We start from the raw sequence: 22,663 nt of genomic DNA, 5'->3' as shown, positions 1-22,663 counted from the left end.
CATGAGGAGGGAGGGAGGGAGGGAGGGAGGGAGGGAGGGCAATAGCTTGAAATGAATCATGAAAGCTGAACATGTCTACATCATGAACTATACACTGCATGAGCATATTGAGCTCACTAGTGTTAGCAGACTCAGACAGTGACCAATGGCTGTATCGATGATTGTTCTCCCTTTTGAATTCAGTGAAGATTGAAGCATACCATTTTCTTATCACTTCTTAATGTCGCCAACACTTAAATTGCCTCTCTCGTAAATTCAGTTCATTCCAATTACATTTTACAATGACCGCAGCAATCAAAGGAGCAGTAAAACCACGGAAAAGGTTATTTTTTTAAAGCATCTTAAAATAAGTCCCCATTATAACAGGTAAGAAAGACATTTCCGCAGCATTTCTCTATTGACACACTCTTGGGGGTGCTTACAATTTTACGTTAATATGCAAATTAGTTTAACAGCCCCCCCCCACCCCCAAAAAAGTATCACCTAGCAACAGATACAAATAATAAAGAACTGTAGTATTTTTAGAGTGCAGAACACAGAAACAAGAGTTATATGAACTTCATCTGTCAGATGGATGCCGTCTGTACACCCTCCACCTCCATAATGGAGCTGTCTGTCATTCTCCTCTGGCTCAGTTGAAATGGTTTGTATAAGGCCCGGCGGCAGGGCTGTTTTCTCCCATTGCCACTGTCAGAGTACTTTAGCCTCTACATGCCAAACACAACTCACAGCTATCAGAGAGAAAGAGAGAGGAGGAGGGAGGGAGGGGGCCCTGCCGTCAGACAAAACGCCTTTATGGTTTTGTGCGGAGAGCACTGCTGTGCTGAACAGCGTCTGAACTGCGTCCCTACATCTCCAACCCAACACGTCCCCTCTTGAACAGAGCCAGGCTTTGTCTGATGGAGTTGGTCTACTAGGTAAATGCAGGTGGTTCATGATGGAATATTCCGTTATTTTAGCATACGGCCAAAGCAGAAGGAAATCCCCAGACTGATGACTTAATAAATCTGTCCTCTCCCCTATCTGAGGGTTGTAAAACTGCACGCGGGGCTTATCTGTGCTCAATAAAGAGAGACCTGTGCTTGTGTGTGTGTGAGAGCGAGAGAGAGAGAGGTTAGTCGGTTCAGGGCTCCTCTCCCCACTCCAGCCATTGTAATCAATCTGTGTGTAATGAGCCATCTCTGCAGAGCTGCCAGGCCTGGTAATGTGGGGCTGGTTCCACCATCTACTATCCTCCCTGGGGTTCTAAAAATACACCAGCAGTCTTTCTCCATATATATAAAAAGGTATGATGGGTCCACACTCAAAAAGATGTCGCATAAAATGTGTTTTTTTAAAGGATTTTCACTGCATCAGGGGACAGCGTACAGCGTAGGTGCAAATCATTTTAATTCACAACAGCATTTGGAGGGAACACAGGTGAACAACCAATGAGCAGCAGGTGCTTCTAATCAGGGTGGTCACTCATCTTCCAATCAGGGATGTGCCTTCTCTGATCTACCTGTATACAGTCACAAAGACATACAGAATGATAGGGTATGGGAGTGGGCTCCACAGGAGGCTGCTGAGGGGAGGACGGCATTAAACGGAATGGCATCCATGTGTTTGATGTATTTGATACCATTCCTCTGATTCCGCTCCAGTCATTACCACGAGCCCATCCTCCCCAATTATGGTGCTACCAACCTCCTGTGGTGGGCACGAAGGGAAATTAAGGGCATCAGGGGTGAGCTATTCATCAATCAATTGCCTTAGTTGCCCGCTCACTTGGATACATTATATCAGTTGATGAGAGAGCTCCACATTTCACCCAGCTCTGACTGGTGTAGTAATTATGGGAGTTGTCAGGTTGTTTTAATTGAATGATGTGATCTAGTGAACAAATCCGAACAGGAAATATCCACTCAGCTTTAGAGGGATGTTCACCATTAGCAGCACAGTATTCCATTATTCCACTGAAATCTGCACTGTAGTGATTCTATGTAGCATGTGCTTCAGCCAAGGTTATGAGTACACCAGTCTGGGAATAGCAGTACCACCTATAGGAGTACCTGTATATCAGTGTTAAGACATAGGGTTTATGTGTGAGTCTGACCCCTGTCTCTCCCTTCTCCCATCAGACACGCCTGGAGTTGGAGCGTTATCTACAGACGGAGCCCAAGAGGCTGTCGGACCTCTTTGACGAGGAGCTTGACTGCCTGCTCACCCCGGCCTACCTGAAGGAGGACAGTGAAGAAGAACTACTAGACCCTCTCCTCCCCAGCCCTACTCTACCGCCCCTGCTCTGCCCCTCTCGGAAGCACCTCTCTGGGGCCTTGAAGTCTGCCAAACTTAGAGACGGGATGGGGTTAGGGTCTGGAGGGGGAGGGGTACACCCAGCCCAGTTGAGCGCCGTCACCTCCCTGACTCCGCCCTCGTCCCCGGAGCTGGGACGCCACCTGGTCAAGCCCGACCCCCACCAGACTCTGACGGCGTCCGCGGACGGCACGCTCACTCTCAAACTGGTGGCGAGGAAGGTGGGGCTGAGCTCCGCCATGCTGGCAGCGACAGACGCGCCACCACTGCCCACAAGGCGTGACACCACAGGCGGGCACAGCGACGGCGAGCAGGGGGGCACGTGTGTGATGGGCGTGGGGGGTATCTCTGAGAACAAGAAGAGGGTCCACCGCTGCCAGTTTAACGGCTGCAGGAAGGTCTACACCAAGAGCTCCCATCTCAAGGCCCACCAGAGGACACACACAGGTGACAGACACTCATCAACACTACTCTGCAGTCTACAGCACAGTCGAAATTGCATTGGTTTTTATTTCAGATACTTTGAGCATCAGATTGAGCCTGCCTTGAATACCAAATGGACGGCACTTTTGGGACTATTCTGTTCCATCCCACTGCACTAGGCAAGCTTAATTAAGTATGTGATAGGAAATAAATATTAGGGAAATACTGCTCACTTTTGCTCAGGGAAATACTGCTCACTTTTTCTCAGGGAAATATCAAATCAAACGAAATTTATTTATACAGCACTTCGTACATCAGCTGATATCTCAAAGTGCTGTCCAGAAACCCAGCCTAAAACCCCAAACAGCAAGCAATGCAGGTGTTGAAGCACGTTGGCTAGGAAAAACTCCCTAGAAAGGCCAGAACCTAGGAAGAAACCCAGAGAGGAACCAGGCTATGAGGGGTGGCCAGTCCTCTTCTGGCTGTGCTGGGTGGAGATTATAACAGAACATGGCCAAGATGTTCAAATGTTCAAAAATGACCAGCATGGTCAAATAATAGGTCTGGGACAGGTAGCACGTCCGGTGAACAGGTCAGGATTCCATAGCCGCAGGCAGAACAGTTGAAACTGGAGCAGCAGCACGGCCAGGTGGACTGGGGACAGCAAGGAGTCATCATGTCAGGTAGTCCTGAGACATGGTCCTACGGCTCAGGTCCTCCGAGAGAGAGAAAGAAAGAGAGAAAGAGAGAATTAGAGAGAACATACTTAAATTCACACAGGACACCGGATAAGACAGGAGAAGTACTCCAGATATAACAAACTGACCCCAGCCCCTCGACACATAAACTACTGCAGCATAAATACTGGAGGCTGAGACAGGAGGGGTCTGCTCACTTTTTCTCAGGGAAATACTGCTCACTTCATCCCAGGGAAATACTGCTCACTTCATCCCAGGGAAATACTGCTCACTTCATCCCAGGGAAATACTGCTCACTTCATCCCAGGGAAATACTGCTCACTTCATCCCAGGGAAATATTGCTCACTTCATCCCAGGGAAATACTGCTCACTTCATCCCAGGGAAATACTGCTCACTTCATCCCAGGGAAATACTGCTCACTTCATCCCAGGGAAATACTGCTCACTTCATCCCAGGGAAATACTGCTCACTTCATCCCAGGGAAATATTGCTCACTTCATCCCAGGGAAATACTGCTCACTTCATCCCAGGGAAATACTGCTCACTTCATCCCAGGGAAAGTGACTTAATCTGAAAACATAAGTATCATTTATCAAAGAGGTAGATCATCTGAGTCGTTAACAGGCAGGGCGAGCTCTCAGACAGACTAGACCACCAGACCAACACCATCAGAACTACCACACATCATACCTTACCTTCTTAGACATCCCTCGTCCATGTTTCATGTTTCTTACTTTTAGCTCAGGTTCTCTTTAATCATACCTGGTACTCATCATGGCCTTTTCTGTTAATGGAGCCTCATTTATCAGTTAAAGACCAGATCTTCTTTATCATCCTCTACCTCCTACTCAGCCTCTTCATCCTCTTCCTCGTCTAACCCTAATCCTACTCAGCCTCTTCATCCTCTTCCTCGTCTAACCCTGACCCTAACCCTGACCCTAACCCTACTCAGTCTCTTCATCCTCTTCCTCATCTAACCCTGACCCTCACCCTAACCCTCTTCATCCTCTTCCTCGTCTAACCCTAACCCTAACCCTCTTCCTCATCCCACCCTGACCCTAACCCTGACCCTCACCCTAACCCTCTTCATCCTCTTCCTCGTCTAACCCTGACCCTCACCCTAACCCTAACCCTGACCCTAACCCTAACCCTAACCCTGACCCTCACCCTCACCCTCACCCTAATCCTGACCCTAACCCTGACCCTCACCCTGACCCTAACCCTCACCCTGACCCTCACCCTGACCCTCACCCTGACCCTAACCCTCACCCTGACCCTCACCCTAACCCTCACCCTGACCCTGGGCCAGTGCTCACTGGCTCCTCAAATGTTCAACTGCTTGAGTACCAATTACAGAATATTGGCCCTAAAATATAATTACCACCTAAACTTAGAGTGCTGGCACCAGCAGCCTAAATGAGTACTTCAGTACTGTTCAGCGCTGCCAGGGCCCTCAGTATACTCTGCTATCAGTATTCTTTCCCAAGGTTACCACACTACTTCCTCAGCAGATTTCCAGAGGCGGAAATGGCCATAATTCTCACTCTCCTCAATCTCAATCCCAAACCACTCACACCTCTGTCAGGAAACTGTCCGCTGAGTGACTAACTGCCCTGTGATTGATGGATTGACCTGGATAAGCCGTGGTTTCCCAGTTTATTTTAGTCTGCCTCTACGTACTCTTTCTATAGGCTAAATCTGGCACTTCTCAAACACCTGTATTATTACCAGGTTTGTGGTCAATTCCATTTAAATTCTAGTCAATTCAAAAAGTAAACCAAACCAATTCAAATGATTACAACAACACAAAAAATCTTATTGAAAGGCATTGAGGAGAATTTGAATTTGAATTTTAGTTCACTTCCTGAATTGAAATGGAATGGACCCGGAATCTAACGCTCCATGTCAGTTCTACAGCCTCAACTGGTCTGCTCCAATATCCACACTAGCTTCCCATTTAGAATGAAGCTATGCATCGGTCTTGCATTTTGAGTAGTATGTGGTCAATGAAACACATGAAAGAGAGTGAGGGATATAGCTGAAACATGTGAAAGAGAGTGAGGGATATAGCTGGAACATGTGAAAGAGAGTGAGGGATATAGCTGGAACACGTGAAAGAGAGTGAGGGATATAGCTGGAACATGTGAAAGAGAGTGAGGGATATAGCTGGAACATGTGAAAGAGAGTGAGGGATATAGCTGGAACACGTGAAAGAGAGTGAGGGATATAGCTGGAACACATGAAAGAGAGGGAGGGATATAGCTGGAACACGTGAAAGAGAGTGAGGGATATAGCTGGAACACGTGAAAGAGAGTGAGGGATATAGATGGAACATGTGAAAGAGAGTGAGGGATATAGCTGGAACACGTGAAAGAGAGAGGGATGTAGCTGGAACACGTGAAAGAGAGTGAGGGATATAGATGGAACACGTGAAAGAGAGTGAGGGATATAGCTGGAACACGTGAAAGAGAGAGGGATATAGCTGGAACACGTGAAAGAGAGTGAGGGATATAGCTGGAACACGTGAATGAGAGAGGGATATAGCTGGAACACGTGAATGAGAGTGAGGGATATAGCTGGAACACGTGAAAGAGAGTGAGGGAAATAGCTGGAACACGTGAATGAGCATGAGGGATATAGCTGGAACACGTGAACGAGCGTGAGGGATATAGCTGGAACACGTGAAAGAGAGTGAGGGATATAGCTGGAACACATGAATGAGCGTGAGGGATATAGCTGGAACACGTGAACGAGCGTGAGGGATATAGCTGGAACACGTGAAAGAGAGTGAGAGATATAACTGGAACACGTGAACGAGCGTGAGGGATATAGCTGGAACACGTGAACGAGCGTGAGGGATATAGCTGGAACACGTGAACGAGCGTGAGGAATATAGCTGGAACGAGTGAACGAGCGTGAGGGATATAGCTGGAACGCGTGAACGAGCGTGAGGGATATAGCTGGAACGCGTGAAAGAGAGTGAGGGATATAGCTGGAACACGTGAATGAGCGTGAGGGATATAGCTGGAACACATGAAAGCGAGTGAGGGATATAGCTGGAACACGTGAACGAGCGTGAGGGATATAGCTGGAACACGTGAACTAGCGTGAGGGATATAGCTGGAACGTGAACGAGCGTGAGGGATATAGCTGGAACACGTGAACGAGCGTGAGGGATATAGCTGGAACACGTGAACGAGCGTGAGGGATATAGCTGGAACACGTGAACGAGCGTGAGGGATATAGCTGGAACACGTGAACGAGCGTGAGGGATATAGCTGGAACACGTGAAAGAGAGTGAGGGATATAGCTGGAACACATGAACGAGCTTGAGGGATATAGCTGGAACACGTGAAAGAGAGTGAGGGATATAGCTGGAACACGTGAATGAGCGTGAGGGATATAGCTGGAACACGTGAACGAGCGTGAGGGATATAGCTGGAACACGTGAACGAGTGTGAGGGATATAGCTGGAACACGTGAAAGAGAGTGAGGGATATAGCTGGAACACGTGAAAGAGAGTAAGAGATATAGCTGGAACACGTGAACGAGCGTGAGGGATATAGCTGGAACACGTGAAAGAGAGTGAGGGATATAGCTGGAACACGTGAAAGAGAGTGAGAGATATAGCTGGAACAGTTGTTTTAGCACCAAGACAGTGACAGAGTGAGGAGAGGTAGAAACATCTCAGTCCACCTGTACTGTTACGTGACATGCTGGCTCTCAAAGCACAGGGTCACTGTTATAGCTATCTGAAATAGTTACTTTAGCCACTGACAGCACCAAGACAGGGACCGAGCACTGAGGAGGAGAGGTAGAAACACTTCAGTCTGAGACATAGTGCCATGGGCCTCCACTCGTTCAATCATCAGGACATGACTTAAGAGACGGTGTTACTCAAACCCCTCTTTTCTTCACTTGTTATTCCCATAAATGACTGACAGAGAAGATATTAACAATAGAGCTGGAATCAAGCAGACTTTGTGGAAATTACACGTCCCTGCAGTGAGTTTTATGAATGGAGGTTTGAACGCAGATAAGGAATTGTGCAATTCGATTTTGAAGAGGGGAAGAGTAAAACACATCCCTCTCTGTCCTGCCTCCTCCCCTCCTCTCTCTGTCTCCTCCATCTCTCCCTTTCTCTCACACACATGCACACACACCCACACACTCTCCCTCTCTGTCCTGCCTCCTCCCCTCCTCTCTCTGTCTCCTCCATCTCTCCCTTTCTCTCACACACATGCACACACACCCACACACTCTCCCTCTCTGTCCTGCCTCCTCCCCTGCTCTCTCTGTCTCCTCCATCTCTCCCTTTCTCTCACACACACCCACACTCTCCCTCTCTGTCCTGCCTCCTCCCCTCCTCTCTCTGTCTCCTCCATCTCTCCCTTTCTCTCACACACATGCACACACACCCACACACTCTCCCTCTCTGTCCTGCCTCCTCCCCTGCTCTCTCTCTCTCCCTTTCTCTCACACACACCCACACTCTCCCTCTCTGTCCTTCCTCCTCCCCTCCTCTCTCTGTCTCCTCCATCTCTCCCTTTCTCTCACACACATGCACGCACACCCACACACTCTCCCTCTCTGCTCATATAAAGGGAGCCAGCATTGACTAGTGTAACAGTAAACGTGTAGGAGTGAGTAGTACTGGTCTGTAAAGTGCTTTCCCAGTGCCCCCATAATGACCTCAGAGACCATGATACCCCGGTCCATCTCCAGCTAATGGAGGAAATGCAGTTAACCACAACTCAGCCACCTGAGAGGCTGGGTTGTGTGTGTGTGTTGCTAGGCAACCATAGCCTATCAATGGAGGAGTGTGTAGCTGGAGTGGTTATCTTCTGTGCTCTAGGCACTGGTCTCAGCCTGTATCGATGCTGTCTCCACTATGCCTCCCCCCTCACAACCACCACACCCCCTACCCCCATCAAGAATGTACAGCGTTACAGTGCAGGTTGCTAGGCAACTGCATTCTCTTCTGCCAGCGTGAGTGGTAATTGGCTTGTGGCACAGCGGCGTGTGCTGCCAATGCCAGATCCAGCCAGCTGCACTAGCTGCCTCCTCCTCGTGTTTCATCCCTTACCCGGTTGCTAGGAGACTGAGTCAGGCATCCATGCCTCCCGGGACTATAATTGGCCGGTGTGAGGGAGGGAGGGAGGGAGTGGGCCAGACCTAAATCTGCCTCTCTTGTTTTTAAGGCTAGAGGAGAGGAGAGGGGAGGATATGGCTTGAGGAGAGGAAAGGACAGAGGGGAGGATGGGGCTAGAGGAGAGGAGAGGAGAGGAGAGGAGAGGAGAGGAGAGGAGAGGAGAGGAGAGGAGAGGAGAGGAGAGGAGAGGAGAGGAGAGGAGAGGAGAGGAGAGGATGGGGCTACAGGAGAGGAAATTACAGAGGGGAGGATGGGGCTAGAGGAGAGGAAAGGACAGAGGAGAGGAGAGGGGAGGATGGGGCTACAGGAGAGGAAGGGACAGAGGGGCGGATGGGGCTAGAGGAGAGGAAAGGACAGAGGAGAGGGGAGGATGGGGCTACAGGAGAGGAAATGACAGAGGAGAGGATGGGGCTAGAGGAGAGGAAAGGACACAATTACAGGAAAGGACAGAGGAGAGGGGAGGATGGGGCTAGAGGAAAGGACAGAGGAGAGGGGAGGATGGGGCTAGAGGAGAGGAAAGGACAGAGGAGAGGAAAGAGGAGAGGATGGGGCTAGAGGAGAGGAAAGGACAGAGGAGAGGGGAGGATGGGGCTAGAGGAAAGGAAAGGACAGAGGAGAGGGGAGGATGGGGCTAGAGGAGAGGAAAGGACAGAGGAGAGGAGAGGGGAGGATGGGGCTACAGGAGAGGAAGGGACAGAGGGGAGGATGGGGCTAGAGGAGAGGAAAGGACAGAGGAGAGGATGGGGTTAGAGGAGAGGAAAGGACAGAGGAGAGGAAAGGACAGAGGATAGGGGAGGATGGGGCTAGAGGAAAGGAAAGGACAGAGGAGAGGGGAGGATGGGGCTAGAGGAGAGGAAAGGACAGAGGAGAGGATGGGGCTAGAGGAGAGGAAAGGACAGAGGAGAGGGGAGGATGGGGCTAGAGGAAAGGAAAGGACAGAGGAGAGGATGGGGCTAGAGGAGAGGAAAGGACACAATTACAGGAAAGGACAGAGGAGAGGGGAGGATGGGGCTAGAGGAAAGGACAGAGGAGAGGGGAGGATGGGGCTAGAGGAGAGGAAATGACAGAGGAGAGGAAAGAGGAGAGGATGGGGCTAGAGGAGAGGAAAGGACAGAGGAGAGGGGAGGATATGGCTTGAGGAGAGGAAAGGACAGAGGGGAGGATGGGGCTAGAGGAGAGGAGAGGAGAGGAGAGGAGAGGAGAGGAGAGGAGAGGAGAGGAGAGGATGGGGCTACAGGAGAGGAAATTACAGAGGGGAGGATGGGGCTAGAGGAGAGGAAAGGACAGAGGAGAGGAGAGGGGAGGATGGGGCTACAGGAGAGGAAGGGACAGAGGGGCGGATGGGGCTAGAGGAGAGGAAAGGACAGAGGAGAGGGGAGGATGGGGCTACAGGAGAGGAAATGACAGAGGAGAGGATGGGGCTAGAGGAGAGGAAAGGACACAATTACAGGAAAGGACAGAGGAGAGGGGAGGATGGGGCTAGAGGAAAGGACAGAGGAGAGGGGAGGATGGGGCTAGAGGAGAGGAAAGGACAGAGGAGAGGAAAGAGGAGAGGATGGGGCTAGAGGAGAGGAAAGGACAGAGGAGAGGGGAGGATGGGGCTAGAGGAAAGGAAAGGACAGAGGAGAGGGGAGGATGGGGCTAGAGGAGAGGAAAGGACAGAGGAGAGGAGAGGGGAGGATGGGGCTACAGGAGAGGAAGGGACAGAGGGGAGGATGGGGCTAGAGGAGAGGAAAGGACAGAGGAGAGGATGGGGTTAGAGGAGAGGAAAGGACAGAGGAGAGGAAAGGACAGAGGATAGGGGAGGATGGGGCTAGAGGAAAGGAAAGGACAGAGGAGAGGGGAGGATGGGGCTAGAGGAGAGGAAAGGACAGAGGAGAGGATGGGGCTAGAGGAGAGGAAAGGACAGAGGAGAGGGGAGGATGGGGCTAGAGGAAAGGAAAGGACAGAGGAGAGGATGGGGCTAGAGGAGAGGAAAGGACAGAGGAGAGGAGAGGATGGGGCGAGAGGAGAGGAAAGGACAGAGGAGAGGAGAGGATGGGGCTAGAGGAGAGGAGAGGAGAGGGGAGGATGGGGCTAGAGGAGAGGAAAGGACAGAGGAGAGGATGGGGCTAGAGGAGGGGATGGGGCTAGAGGAGAGGAAAGGACAGAGGAGAGGAGAGGAAAGGACAGAGGAGAGGGGAGGATGGGGCTAGAGGAGAGGAAAGGACAGAGGAGAGAGGAGAGGAAATGACAGAAGAGAGGGGAGGATGGAACTAGAGGAGAGGAAAGGACAGATGAGAGCAGAGGATGGGGCTAGAGGAGAGGACAGAGGAGGAGAGGAAAGGACAGAGGAGGATGGGGCTAGAGGAGAGGGCAGAGGAGCATGGAGCTAGAGGAAAGGACAGAGGAGGATGGAACTAGAGGAGAGGAAAGGACAGATGAGGGTGGAGGATGGGGCTAGAGGAAAGGACAGAGGAAGAGAGGACAGGACAGGACAGAGGAGGAGAGGAAGGACAGAGGAGGATGGGGCTAGAGGGGAGAGGAGAATGGGGCTAGAAGAGAGAGGAGGATGGGCTAGAGGAGAGGGGAGGATGGGGCTAGAGGGCAGAGGAGGATGGGGCTAGAGGAGAGGGGAGGATGGGCTAGAGGAAAGGGGGGGATGGGGCTAGAGGGCAGAGGAGGATGGGGCTAGAGGAGAGGGGAGGATGGGGCTAGAGGAGAGGGGAGGATAGGGGAAATGCGAACCTGTTTTGGGGAATGAGTTGGATGTGAGTGATAAGTACACACCTTGTACCTCTGTTACCCACCACAAAGCTAGCCTCTAAAGATAAGAATGGGCTTTCTTACCAACCACTCAGCTAGCCTCTAAATATAAGAATGTCCTCTGTTACCAACCACTCAGCTAGCCTCTAAAGATAAGAATGGCCTCTGTTGCCTACCACTCAGCTAGCCTCTAAATATAAGAATGCCTCTGTTGCCTACCACTCAGCTAGCCTCTAAAGATAAGAATGGCCTCTGTTGCCTACCACTCAGCTAGTCTCTAAAGATAATAATGGTCTCTGTTGCCTACCACTCAGCTAGCCTCTAAATATAAGAATGCCTCTGTTGCCTACCACTCAGCTAGCCTCTAAAGATAAGAATGGCCTCTGTTGCCTACCACTCAGCTAGTCTCTAAATATAAGAATGCCTCTGTTGCATTCCACTCAGCTAGCCTCTAAAGATAAGAATGCCTCTGTTACCAACCACTCAGCTAGCCTCTAAAGTTAAGAATGGCCTCTGTTACCTACCACTCAGCTAGCCTCTAAAGATAAGAATGCCTCTGTTACCTACCACTCAGCTAGCCTCTAAAGATAAGAATGGCCTCTGTTACCTACCACTCAGCTAGCCTCTAAGATAAGAATGACCTCTGTTACCTACCACTCAGCTAGCCTCTAAAGATAAGAATGTCCTCTGTTACCTACCACTCAGCTAGGCTCTAAAGATAAGAATGGCCTCTGGTATGTTAAGTAGTTGAGTAGTGAATTCCTTATGGACAACATCAGAGTAACACCAAAGAAGGCTGGCCCCAGGAGGAAGAGGGGGCTAGTCCTCCTAAATATATCTTCACCTGCTGACACACGTCATCCCATTTGCTTTATTATGGTAATGTACCTTTCTGTTCTTCAGCAGCTCGGTTGGGGAGATAGCAGGCAGGTCATTATAAAAGCACTGCAAACCACAAAATGCTTCCTTCCTTTCTTAATTGCATTCTGAAAGCTGATGAAGCAAGTGTTATGTGGATTGGATGGAGCTCTTGAAGAGAGATATAAAACGTGTGACAACTGCTGGAACAAACCGTGCCTCATTAAACCATCCAAACACACCGGGGAGCTATTATATAGGCTATATTATATAAGTTATATTATAGTATATATATTATATAGGTTATATTATAGTATATATATTATATAGGTTATATTATATAAGTTATATTATAGTATATATATTATATAGGTTATATTATAGTATATATATTATATAGTCTATATTATATGTTATATTATAGTATATATATTATATAGTCTATATTATATGTTATATTATATTATATAGGCTATATTATATAAGTTATATTATAGTATATATATTATATGGGTTATATTATATAAGTTATATTATAGTATATATATTATATAAGTTATATTATAGTATATATATTATATAGGTTATATTATAGTATATATATGATATGGGTTATATTATATATATTATATAGGCTATATTATAGTATATATATTATATAGGCTATATTATATAAGCTATATTATAGTATACTGTATATATATTAAATAGGTTATATTATACAAGTTACTTTATAGTATATATGTATTTTATAGGTTATTTTATATATATTATATAGGCTATATCATATAAGTCATATTATAGTATATATATATATTACATTATATATAGGTATAATATAGGTTATATTATAGTATATATATTATATAGGTTATATTATAGTATATATATTATATAAGTTATATTATAGTATATATATTATATAGGTTATATTATGTTATATATATTATATAGGTTATATTATATAAGTTATATTATAGTATATATATTATATAAGTTATATTATAGTATATATATTATATAGGTTATATTATATAAGTTATATTATAGTATATATATTATATAAGTTATATTATAGTATATATATTATATAGGTTATATTATAGTATATATATTATATAGGTTATATTATATTATATATATTATATAGGTTATAGTATATATATTATATAAGTTATATTATAGTATATATATATTATATAAGTTATATTATAGTATGTATATTATATAAGTTATATTATAGTATATATACTATATAGGCTATATTATATAAGCTATATTATAGTATATATATTAAATAGGTTATATTATAGTATATATATGATATAGGTTATATTATATAAGTTATATTATAGTATATATATTATATAGGTTATATTATAGTATATATATGATATAGGTTATATTATATAAGTTATATTATAGTATATATATTATATAGGCTATATTATATAAGTTATATTATAGTATATATATTATATGGGTTATATAATATATATTATATAGGCTATATTATATAAGCTATATTATAGTATATATATTTGATAGGTTATATGATATTTTATATATTATATAGGTTATTTTATAGTATATATGTATTATATGGGTAATATTAGATATATTAGATTAGTTATATTATAGTATATATATTATATAGGCTATATCATATAAGTTATATTATAGTATATATATATTACATAGGTTATATAGGTTATATTATATAAGTTATATTATAGTATTTATATTATAGTATATATATTATATAGGTTATATTATATAAGTTATATTACAGTATATATATATTATATAGGCTATATTATAGTATACTGTATATATATATATATTAAATAGGCTATATAGGCTATATTATATGTTATATTATAGTATATATATTATATAGGTTATATTATATAAGTTATATTATAGTATATATATTATATAAGTTATATTATAGTATATATATTATATAGGTTATAGTATATATATTATATAGGCTACATTATATAAGCTATATGATATTATATATATGATAGTATATATATTATATAAGTTATATTATAGTATATAGGTTATATTATATAAGTTATATTATAGTATATAGGTTATATTATATAAGTTATATTATAGTATATAGATTATATTATATAGGTTATTATAGTATATAGATTATATTATTTAGGTTATATTATATAAGTTATATTATAGTATATAGATTTACATTAGAATGTATATATATTATAGTATATGTATTATATTATACTATATAGGTTATAGTATATATTTATATATATATATTCTATAGGTTATATTACAGTATATAGATTTTGATATATAGGCTATATTATATGTTATATTATAGTATATAGATGATTTTATATAAGTTATATAATAGAAGTTATATTATAGTATATAGATTATATTATATTATGTAGGTTGTATTATAGTATATATATTATATAGGTTATATAATACAAGTTATATTATAGTATACAGATGATATTATATTATGTATGTTATATTATAGTATATATATTATATAGGTTATATTATAGTATATATATTATATAGGTTATATTATAGTATATATATTATATAGGTTATATTATAGTATATATATTATATAGGTTATATTATAGTATATATATTATATAGGTTATATTATAGTATATATATTATATAGGTTATATTATAGTATATATATTATATAGGTTATATTATAGTATATATATTATATAGGTTATATTATAGTATATATATTATATAGGTTATATTATAGTATATATATTATATAGGTTATATTATAGTATATATATTATATAGGTTATATTATAGTATATATATTATACGGGTTATATCATAGTATATATATATTATATAGGTTATATTATAGTATATAGATTATATATAGTGTTGTAGACTAGTAAAAAACCAACAAACACTGACACACATGTCATCAACTACTTAAAAGCATTGCCCTCCTGAGTGGCACAGCGGTCGCGGTGCTAGAGGCGTCACTACAGATCCGGGTTTGATCCCAGGCTGATGCACAATTGGCCCAGCGTCGTCCGGGTTAGGGGAGGGTTTTTCCTTGTCCCATAGTCTGATGTCTCTATGAGACTGTGTTTAGTCTGATGTCTATCTGAGACTGTATTTAGTCTGATGTCTCTATGAGACTGTGTTTAGTCTGATGTCTATCTGAGACTGTATTTAGTCTGATGTCTCTATGTGACTGTATTTAGTCTGATGTCTGTGTTATGCGGTCTAGTTGGGATGATTGGTGGATGTGTGTGACATCTCCTTAGAGAGGGAGGCAGCTGGCAGATTGTAAATATAGAGTAACTCCCATTAAGCAACACCATTGGCCTAATTACTACACACCTCCCACTAGTATCTCTGCCCCTCTCCTCCTCCTCTCCTCCTCCTCCTTTTCGTTTCTGCCCGTTCAGCAGGATAAGAGACCACTGGGAACCCCTCCGCATCCATGAAAACACACTACACACACACACACCTAACATGTGTGTCTCTCTCTCTCTCTCACACACACACACACACACACACACACACACACACACACACACACACACACACACACACACACACACACACACACACACACACACACACACACACACACAGGGGCAGACTGGCACCAGATTCAGCCATGGCGTTTCTAACACAGCGGCTCATGTTTTCCTTAAGACGCCCATTATTTGACAAATTATAATTTTGCGCAAAAAAAAAACCCCAAGTCAGACAGGCCCAATGGGCAAAAAGTGGACCATTTGCCCGAAATGCCAGATGGCCAGTCTGCTGCTACAGACACACACACTCACTCCTAAATGGAAGTCTCCTATCAACTTAGCTGCATGTGAAACACAGTACGGTGGGAATATGCCCCCATCTAGTTGACTGAGCCCAATGTTAATGTTTGATTTGATGGTGCCATGCAGCCGCTCTGTACAATGTCGATCCTGTTTATCATAAACTCTAATGGTTATATCAGTTTACCGAGGTGGTAATAATCAGGCTCTAATACGTGAGATGGGGGTGCTGGGATTGGTGGATGCTTGCTATAACCATCCGTATGATTGGTGGATAAGTGTTAAACATGCGTGTGATTGGTGGATGAGTACTGAACAAGAGTGTTTGTTTCTGTCCTCAGGTGAGAAGCCCTACAAGTGCTCATGGGAGGGCTGTGAGTGGCGGTTCGCCCGGAGCGATGAGCTGACGAGACACTACCGCAAACACACGGGCGCAAAGCCTTTTAAGTGTGACCACTGTGACAGGTATGTCAAAACACAATCGCATCACACACACACACATACATACACACACAGCAACACAAGCGCATCACACACACACACACACACACACACACACACACACACACACACACACACACACACACACACACACACACACACACGCGCGCAGCAACACAAGCCTGTTAAGTGTATCGACTCTGAAGGCGAGGCATGCGTTACTCACGCTCAGTGTTTGGCAAGGCAGTTACAGTACTTAACAGGCTGATGCAGCCAGCCCTAGTAAGCAACACTGTAGAACAGGGCATATAGTAGTGATGTTAACAGGCTGATGCAGCCAGCCCTAGTAAGCAACACTGTAGAACAGGGCATATAGTAGTGATGTTAACAGGCTGATGCAGCCAGCCCTAGTAAGCAACACTGTAGAACAGGGCATATAGTAGTGATGTTAACAGGCTGATGCAGCCAGCCCTAGTAAGCAACACTGTAGAACAGGGCATATAGTAGTGATGTTAACAGGCTGATGCAGCCAGCCCTAGTAAGCAACACTGTAGAACAGGGCATATAGTAGTGATGTTAAGTCCAGACCAGAAAGATCAGAAAGGTCATGTAAAGACTTACATAACTGTATAAAAACATCAGAAGCGTAGTAAAAACACAGAGATCCACCATCCAACTGTTCAGAACCCTCAGGTTATACTGTTGTCTCAAGGAGCCTGTATTACCATGACAACTGTTCAGAACCCTCAGGTTATACTGTTGTCTATAGGAGACTATATTACCATGACAACTGTTCAGAACCCTCAGGTTATACTGTTGTCTCAAGGAGCCTGTATTACCATGACAACTGTTCTGAACCCTCAGGTTATACTGTTGTCTCAAGGAGCCTATATTACCATGACAACTGTTCAGAACCCTCAGGTTATACTGTTGTCTCAAGGAGACTATATTACCATGACAACTGTTCAGAGCCCTCAGGTTATTCTTTTTTTATAGGAGACTATATTACCATGACAACGTGTGAGGAGCTTGGGGCACCAGTGTTTACCTCATCTTGTCTTAGCTGTACAGTAATACAGTATGTTGATGTTCACAACAACACCTCATCTGTGTGTCACCTCCCTGTCCTGTGTGTGTCCAACAACTCCATTCATCCAGACGTATGAGTCAGACAGGGACCTGTGTGTCCAACAACTCCATTCATCCAGGCATAGGAGTCAGACAGGGACCTGTGTGTCACCTCACCTCCCTGTCCTGTGTGTGTCAAACTTCTCCATTCATCCAGACGTATGAGTCAGACAGGGACCTGTGTGTCCAACATCTCCATTCATCCAGACATATGAGTCAGACAGGGACCTGTGTGTCACCTCACCTCCCTGTCCTGTGTGTGTCAAACATCTCCATTCATCCAGACATATGAGTCAGACAGGGACCTGTGTGTCTAACATCTCCATTCATCCAGACATATGAGTCAGACAGGGACCTGTGTGTCTAACATCTCCATTCATCCAGACATATGAGTCAGACAGGGACCTGTGTGTCTAACATCTCCATTCATCCAGACGTAGGAGTCAGACAGGGACCTGTGTGTCACCTCACCTCCCTGTCCTGTGTGTGTGTCTAACATCTCCATTCATCCAGACGTAGGAGTCAGACAGGGACCTGTGTGTCTAACATCTCCATTCATCCAGACATATGAGTCAGACAGGGACCTGTGTGTCTAACATCTCCATTCATCCAGACGTAGGAGTCAGACAGGGACCTGTGTGTCACCTCACCTCCCTGTCCTGTGTGTGTGTCTAACATCTCCATTCATCCAGACGTAGGAGTCAGACAGGGACCTGTGTGTCTAACATCTCCATTCATCCAGACGTAGGAGTCAGACAGGGACCTGTGTGTCACCTCACCTCCCTGTCCTGTGTGTGTCTAACATCTCCATTCATCCAGACGTAGGAGTCAGACAGGGACCTGTGTGTGTCTAACATCTCCATTCATCCAGATGTAGGAGTCAGACAGGGACCTGTGTGTCTAACATCTCCATTCATCCAGACGTAGGAGTCAGACAGGGACCTGTGTGTCACCTCACCTCCCTGTCCTGTGTGTGTCTAACATCTCCATTCATCCAGACGTAGGAGTCAGACAGGGACCTGTGTGTGTCTAACATCTCCATTCATCCAGATGTAGGAGTCAGACAGGGACCTGTGTGTCTAACATCTCCATTCATCCAGACGTAGGAGTCAGACAGGGACCTGTGTGTGTCTAACATCTCCATTCATCCAGACGTAGGAGTCAGACAGGGACCTGTGTGTCTAACATCTCCATTCATCCAGACGTAGGAGTCAGACAGGGACCTGTGTGTCTAACATCTCCATTCATCCAGACGTAGGAGTCAGACAAGGACCTGTGTGTCTAACATCTCCATTCATCCAGACGTAGGAGTCAGACAGGGACCTGTGTGTCTAACAACTCCATTCATCCAGACGTAGGAGTCAGACAGGGACCTGTGTGTCTAACATCTCCATTCATCCAGACGTAGGAGTCAGACAGGGACCTGTGTGTCTAACATCTCCATTCATCCAGATGTAGGAGTCAGACAGGGACCTGTGTGTCTAACATCTCCATTCATCCAGACGTAGGAGTCAGACAGGGACCTGTGTGTCTAACATCTCCATTCATCCAGACGTAGGAGTCAGACAGGGACCTGTGTGTGTCTAACATCTCCATTCATCCAGACGTAGGAGTCAGACAGGGACCTGTGTGTCTAACATCTCCATTCATCCAGACGTAGGAGTCAGACAGGGACCTGTGTGTCTAACATCTCCATTCATCCAGACGTAGGAGTCAGACAGGGACCTGTGTGTCTAACAACTCCATTCATCCAGACGTAGGAGTCAGACAGGGACCTGTGTGTCTAACATCTCCATTCATCCAGACGTAGGAGTCAGACAGGGACCTGTGTGTCTAACATCTCCATTCATCCAGACGTAGGAGTCAGACAGGGACCTGTGTGTCTAACATCTCCATTCATCCAGACGTAGGAGTCAGACAGGGACCTGTGTGTCTAACATCTCCATTCATCCAGATGTAGGAGTCAGACAGGGACCTGTGTGTCTAACATCTCCATTCATCCAGACGTAGGAGTCAGACAGGGACCTGTGTGTCTAACATCTCCATTCATCCAGATGTAGGAGTCAGACATAAATATTTCCTTATTTGTAGCAATGAGGAAAGTAAAGAAGAAAAAAGTTATGAATATGATTGAATAAAATCTACATTCAATTTCAATATTTTGTACTAATTTAGTTCTAATGTTGTTTGTGTTGCATTTCATATACAGGCAGACAGCTCAACTAATTGCACCTTAATGGTAGAAGAAACGTTGTTTGTGTTGCTTCTCCACCACTGGTTGAACAGATCCATGTTCAGATTCCATTCCTATTCAGAATGCAGCTGCAGTCATTACCGGTTCTGTTGAACATGTGGATTGAAATGTTGATTATGAATTACATGTTTAATTGCATGTGCATTAGAATTGCCTTGACGCACTAGCGGCTAGCTAACAGCAGCAGTTAGACTGTTGACTCAACAATAGTTCCTCCTACCATGGCAACAAGCTAACAACATCATTTCTGTCCGTTCTGCAGGTGTTTCTCACGGTCGGACCATTTGGCGCTACACATGAAAAGGCATATCTGAGGAGGTGGAGGGAGAAGAGAGGGAGAGGAGGAGAGCGAGAAGAGGAGAGGTGAAGATGGAGGTGAACGTCACGCCTGTCTCTGTTGTGTTGAAAAGGGGACTGAGAGAGAGAGTTCAATCAAAATCTTGGTTGCATCAGATCAAGGATCGGATCAGCCTTGGGAGACATGGGAGAGCAAGACAAACGCACAGGGTCTGTGGGGCTGCATTAGGCACGTAATCATGGTGTTTGTGTACAGACAGATAAACAGACAGTCTGGTCTAATGTTGTTCCCAAAGCAGCTCTGCCTCACCCGAGTCCTGGAAATCTGATACTGCCAGATTGGGATTCTGCCTGGAGACAGTAACACAATACCGGCTCACGCTTGTGTCCTATAAAGAGTAAAAGAGTTGTCGTCCCATTTTCTGTTGCTCTTTCAAAGGTTATCTTAGTGTTTGGACAACTGCAAACAACCACAGGACAAGGCTACTTTGCAAAGCCAACCCAGTCAAACTCCTCTTGTAAGGAGTCAAAGGTCAACCGGAAGACATTGACCTAGTCCCTGGTCAGACAACTGATGACCACATTGAACTATAATATTCATACTCCTATTCTCCAGATGCATTCTACTCTGTCTCCTCTCTGCCTCCTCTCTGTCTCCTCTCTGTCTCCTCTCTGCCTCCTCTCTGCCTCCTCTCTGCCTCCTCTCTGTCTCCTCTGCCTCCTCTCTGCCTCCTCTGTCTCCTCTGTCTCCTCTCTGCCTCCTCTCTGCCTCCTCTCTGTCTCCTCTGCCTCCTCTCTATCTCCTCTGCCTCCTCTCTGCCTCCTCTGTCTCCTCTGTCTTCTCTCTGCCTCCTCTCTGTCTTCTCTCTGCCTCCTCTCTGTCTCCTCTCTGCCTCCTCTCTGCCTCCTCTCTGCCTCCTCTCTGCCTCCTCTCTGCCTCCTCTGTCTCCTCTCTGTCTTCTCTCTGCCTCCTCTCTGCCTCCTCTCTGCCTCCTCTCTGCCTCCTCTGTCTTCTCTCTGCCTCCTCTCTGCCTCCTCTCTGCCTCCTCTCTGCCTCCTCTCTGCCTCCTCTCTGTCTCCTCTCTGCCTCCTCTCTGCCTCCTCTCTGTCTTCTCTCTGCCTCCTCTCTGTCTCCTCTCTGTCTCCTCTCTGCCTCCTCTCTGCCTCCTCTCTGTCTCCTCTGCCTCCTCTCTGTCTCATCTCTGCCTCCTCTCTGCCTCCTCTCTGTCTCATCTCTGCCTCCTCTCTGAGTTCCCCTCCACAGCTGCGCAGCGACACTTTTGAAACTTTTGTAAAAAATGTCATTTGTAAACCCTTCGGTCTTGAACTGGAAAGTCTTGAAACTCACCAAACGTTGGCTTGGACACATACTGTTCTAGTGTGGACTGCCATATGCACACGCGAAAGACAAGTAGCAAAACAGCTACTGAAGCACAGACTGCAAAGGATATCGTAAATTATGTGTACAGGTTACTTAATTTATTTTCTAAAATCTCTTCCCTTTCCCTATATGTTTTGCTGAGAACAGTTCATTTCGGAGCGCACAGATCCTGAACATCAAAGTACCAAGCCTATGAACTCTTCAACATGCTTGAAATGACACATTGGTCTATGAGAGTACTTGGCCAACCCCCCTACAGAACTACGGAGGGCAACTACCAGACAACAGACAGAGTCAAAAGCATACAGACAGAGACTTTGTCGGCCCCTCACATTTCTAACAGAATTCTGCTCATGTCTACAGTTCATTTCAATAGGCCGAGATGCTTCTACTCAGAGGGAGGATTCTTCTTCTTACGGTTCAAGGTTTTTTGGAGGGTGAGTGAGTTATTGTGATTGTACTGTTGTCTGTCTGCATGGCATTAGCACCCAGAAAGGTCAGTGGGATTATTGTGCAGTCATATCGGTGGTACTGGTAAGCACAAGCCAGGCAGTGGGATTGTTGTGCAGTCATATCGGTGGTACTGGTAAGCACAAGCCAGGCAGTGTGATTGTTGTGCAGTCATATCGGTGGTACTGGTAAGCATAAGCCAGGCAGTGGGATTCACTTTCATTTGTCTTCTCTTCATTATTATCATCACCGTCATCTTTCCTCACCCTGAACTGTGTAAGAATTGGAAGGTGCAGAAACGCACACATCACTTGGCGAGAAGACAGACAAACATTAGCTCGCTGTTGAAATTTTTTTGCTAGCCCCTTGCCAATTAGACATCTGCTCCGTTAGCTGTTAGCATCATCCAGCGCTAGCCCTTCAGAGCTGCCCACTGAATTGGCTGACATTGGCCAATGGGAGGGCACGTTGACAGCAGGGTCATCGAGGTAATGTGGAGTGAATTCTGCTCCCTTAGCAGTGCCGGTCAGCCCTCTGACGGGACTCAATGGAGTGAGACTTCCCAACTTCTCTCTCTCTCCTCTCCCCTCCCCTCCTCTTTTCTCCATGGAGTGAGACTTCCCAATCTCTCTCTCTCTCTCTCTCTCTCTCTCTCTCTCTCTCTCTCTCTCTCTCTCTCTCTCTCTCTCTCTCTCTCTCTCTCTCTCTCCTCTCTCTC

The 22,663-nt window shown here is 45.0% G+C and overlaps 1 protein-coding gene across 1 annotated transcript in view; it reads left to right on the top strand.

Moving 5' to 3' along the window:
- LOC116366978 (Krueppel-like factor 7) overlaps nucleotides 1–20,837 on the top strand; it is a 29,369-nt gene extending 8,532 nt beyond the window's left edge. The window contains exons 2-4 of the mRNA XM_031818798.1: nucleotides 2,121–2,742; nucleotides 16,336–16,459; nucleotides 20,080–20,837. Of these exons, the coding sequence (XP_031674658.1) occupies nucleotides 2,121–2,742; nucleotides 16,336–16,459; nucleotides 20,080–20,131 (798 nt within the window). The 3' untranslated portion in view covers nucleotides 20,132–20,837. The remainder of the gene's footprint in view (nucleotides 1–2,120; nucleotides 2,743–16,335; nucleotides 16,460–20,079) is intronic.
- Nucleotides 20,838–22,663: the final 1,826 nt, after the last annotated feature.

Source organism: Oncorhynchus kisutch, unplaced genomic scaffold (assembly GCF_002021735.2).
Source record: "Oncorhynchus kisutch isolate 150728-3 unplaced genomic scaffold, Okis_V2 scaffold1626, whole genome shotgun sequence".
Classification (NCBI taxonomy): Eukaryota; Metazoa; Chordata; class Actinopteri; order Salmoniformes; family Salmonidae; genus Oncorhynchus; species Oncorhynchus kisutch.
Note: the sequence above shows the minus strand (reverse complement) of the source record. Positions and strands in the feature narration are given on the sequence as shown.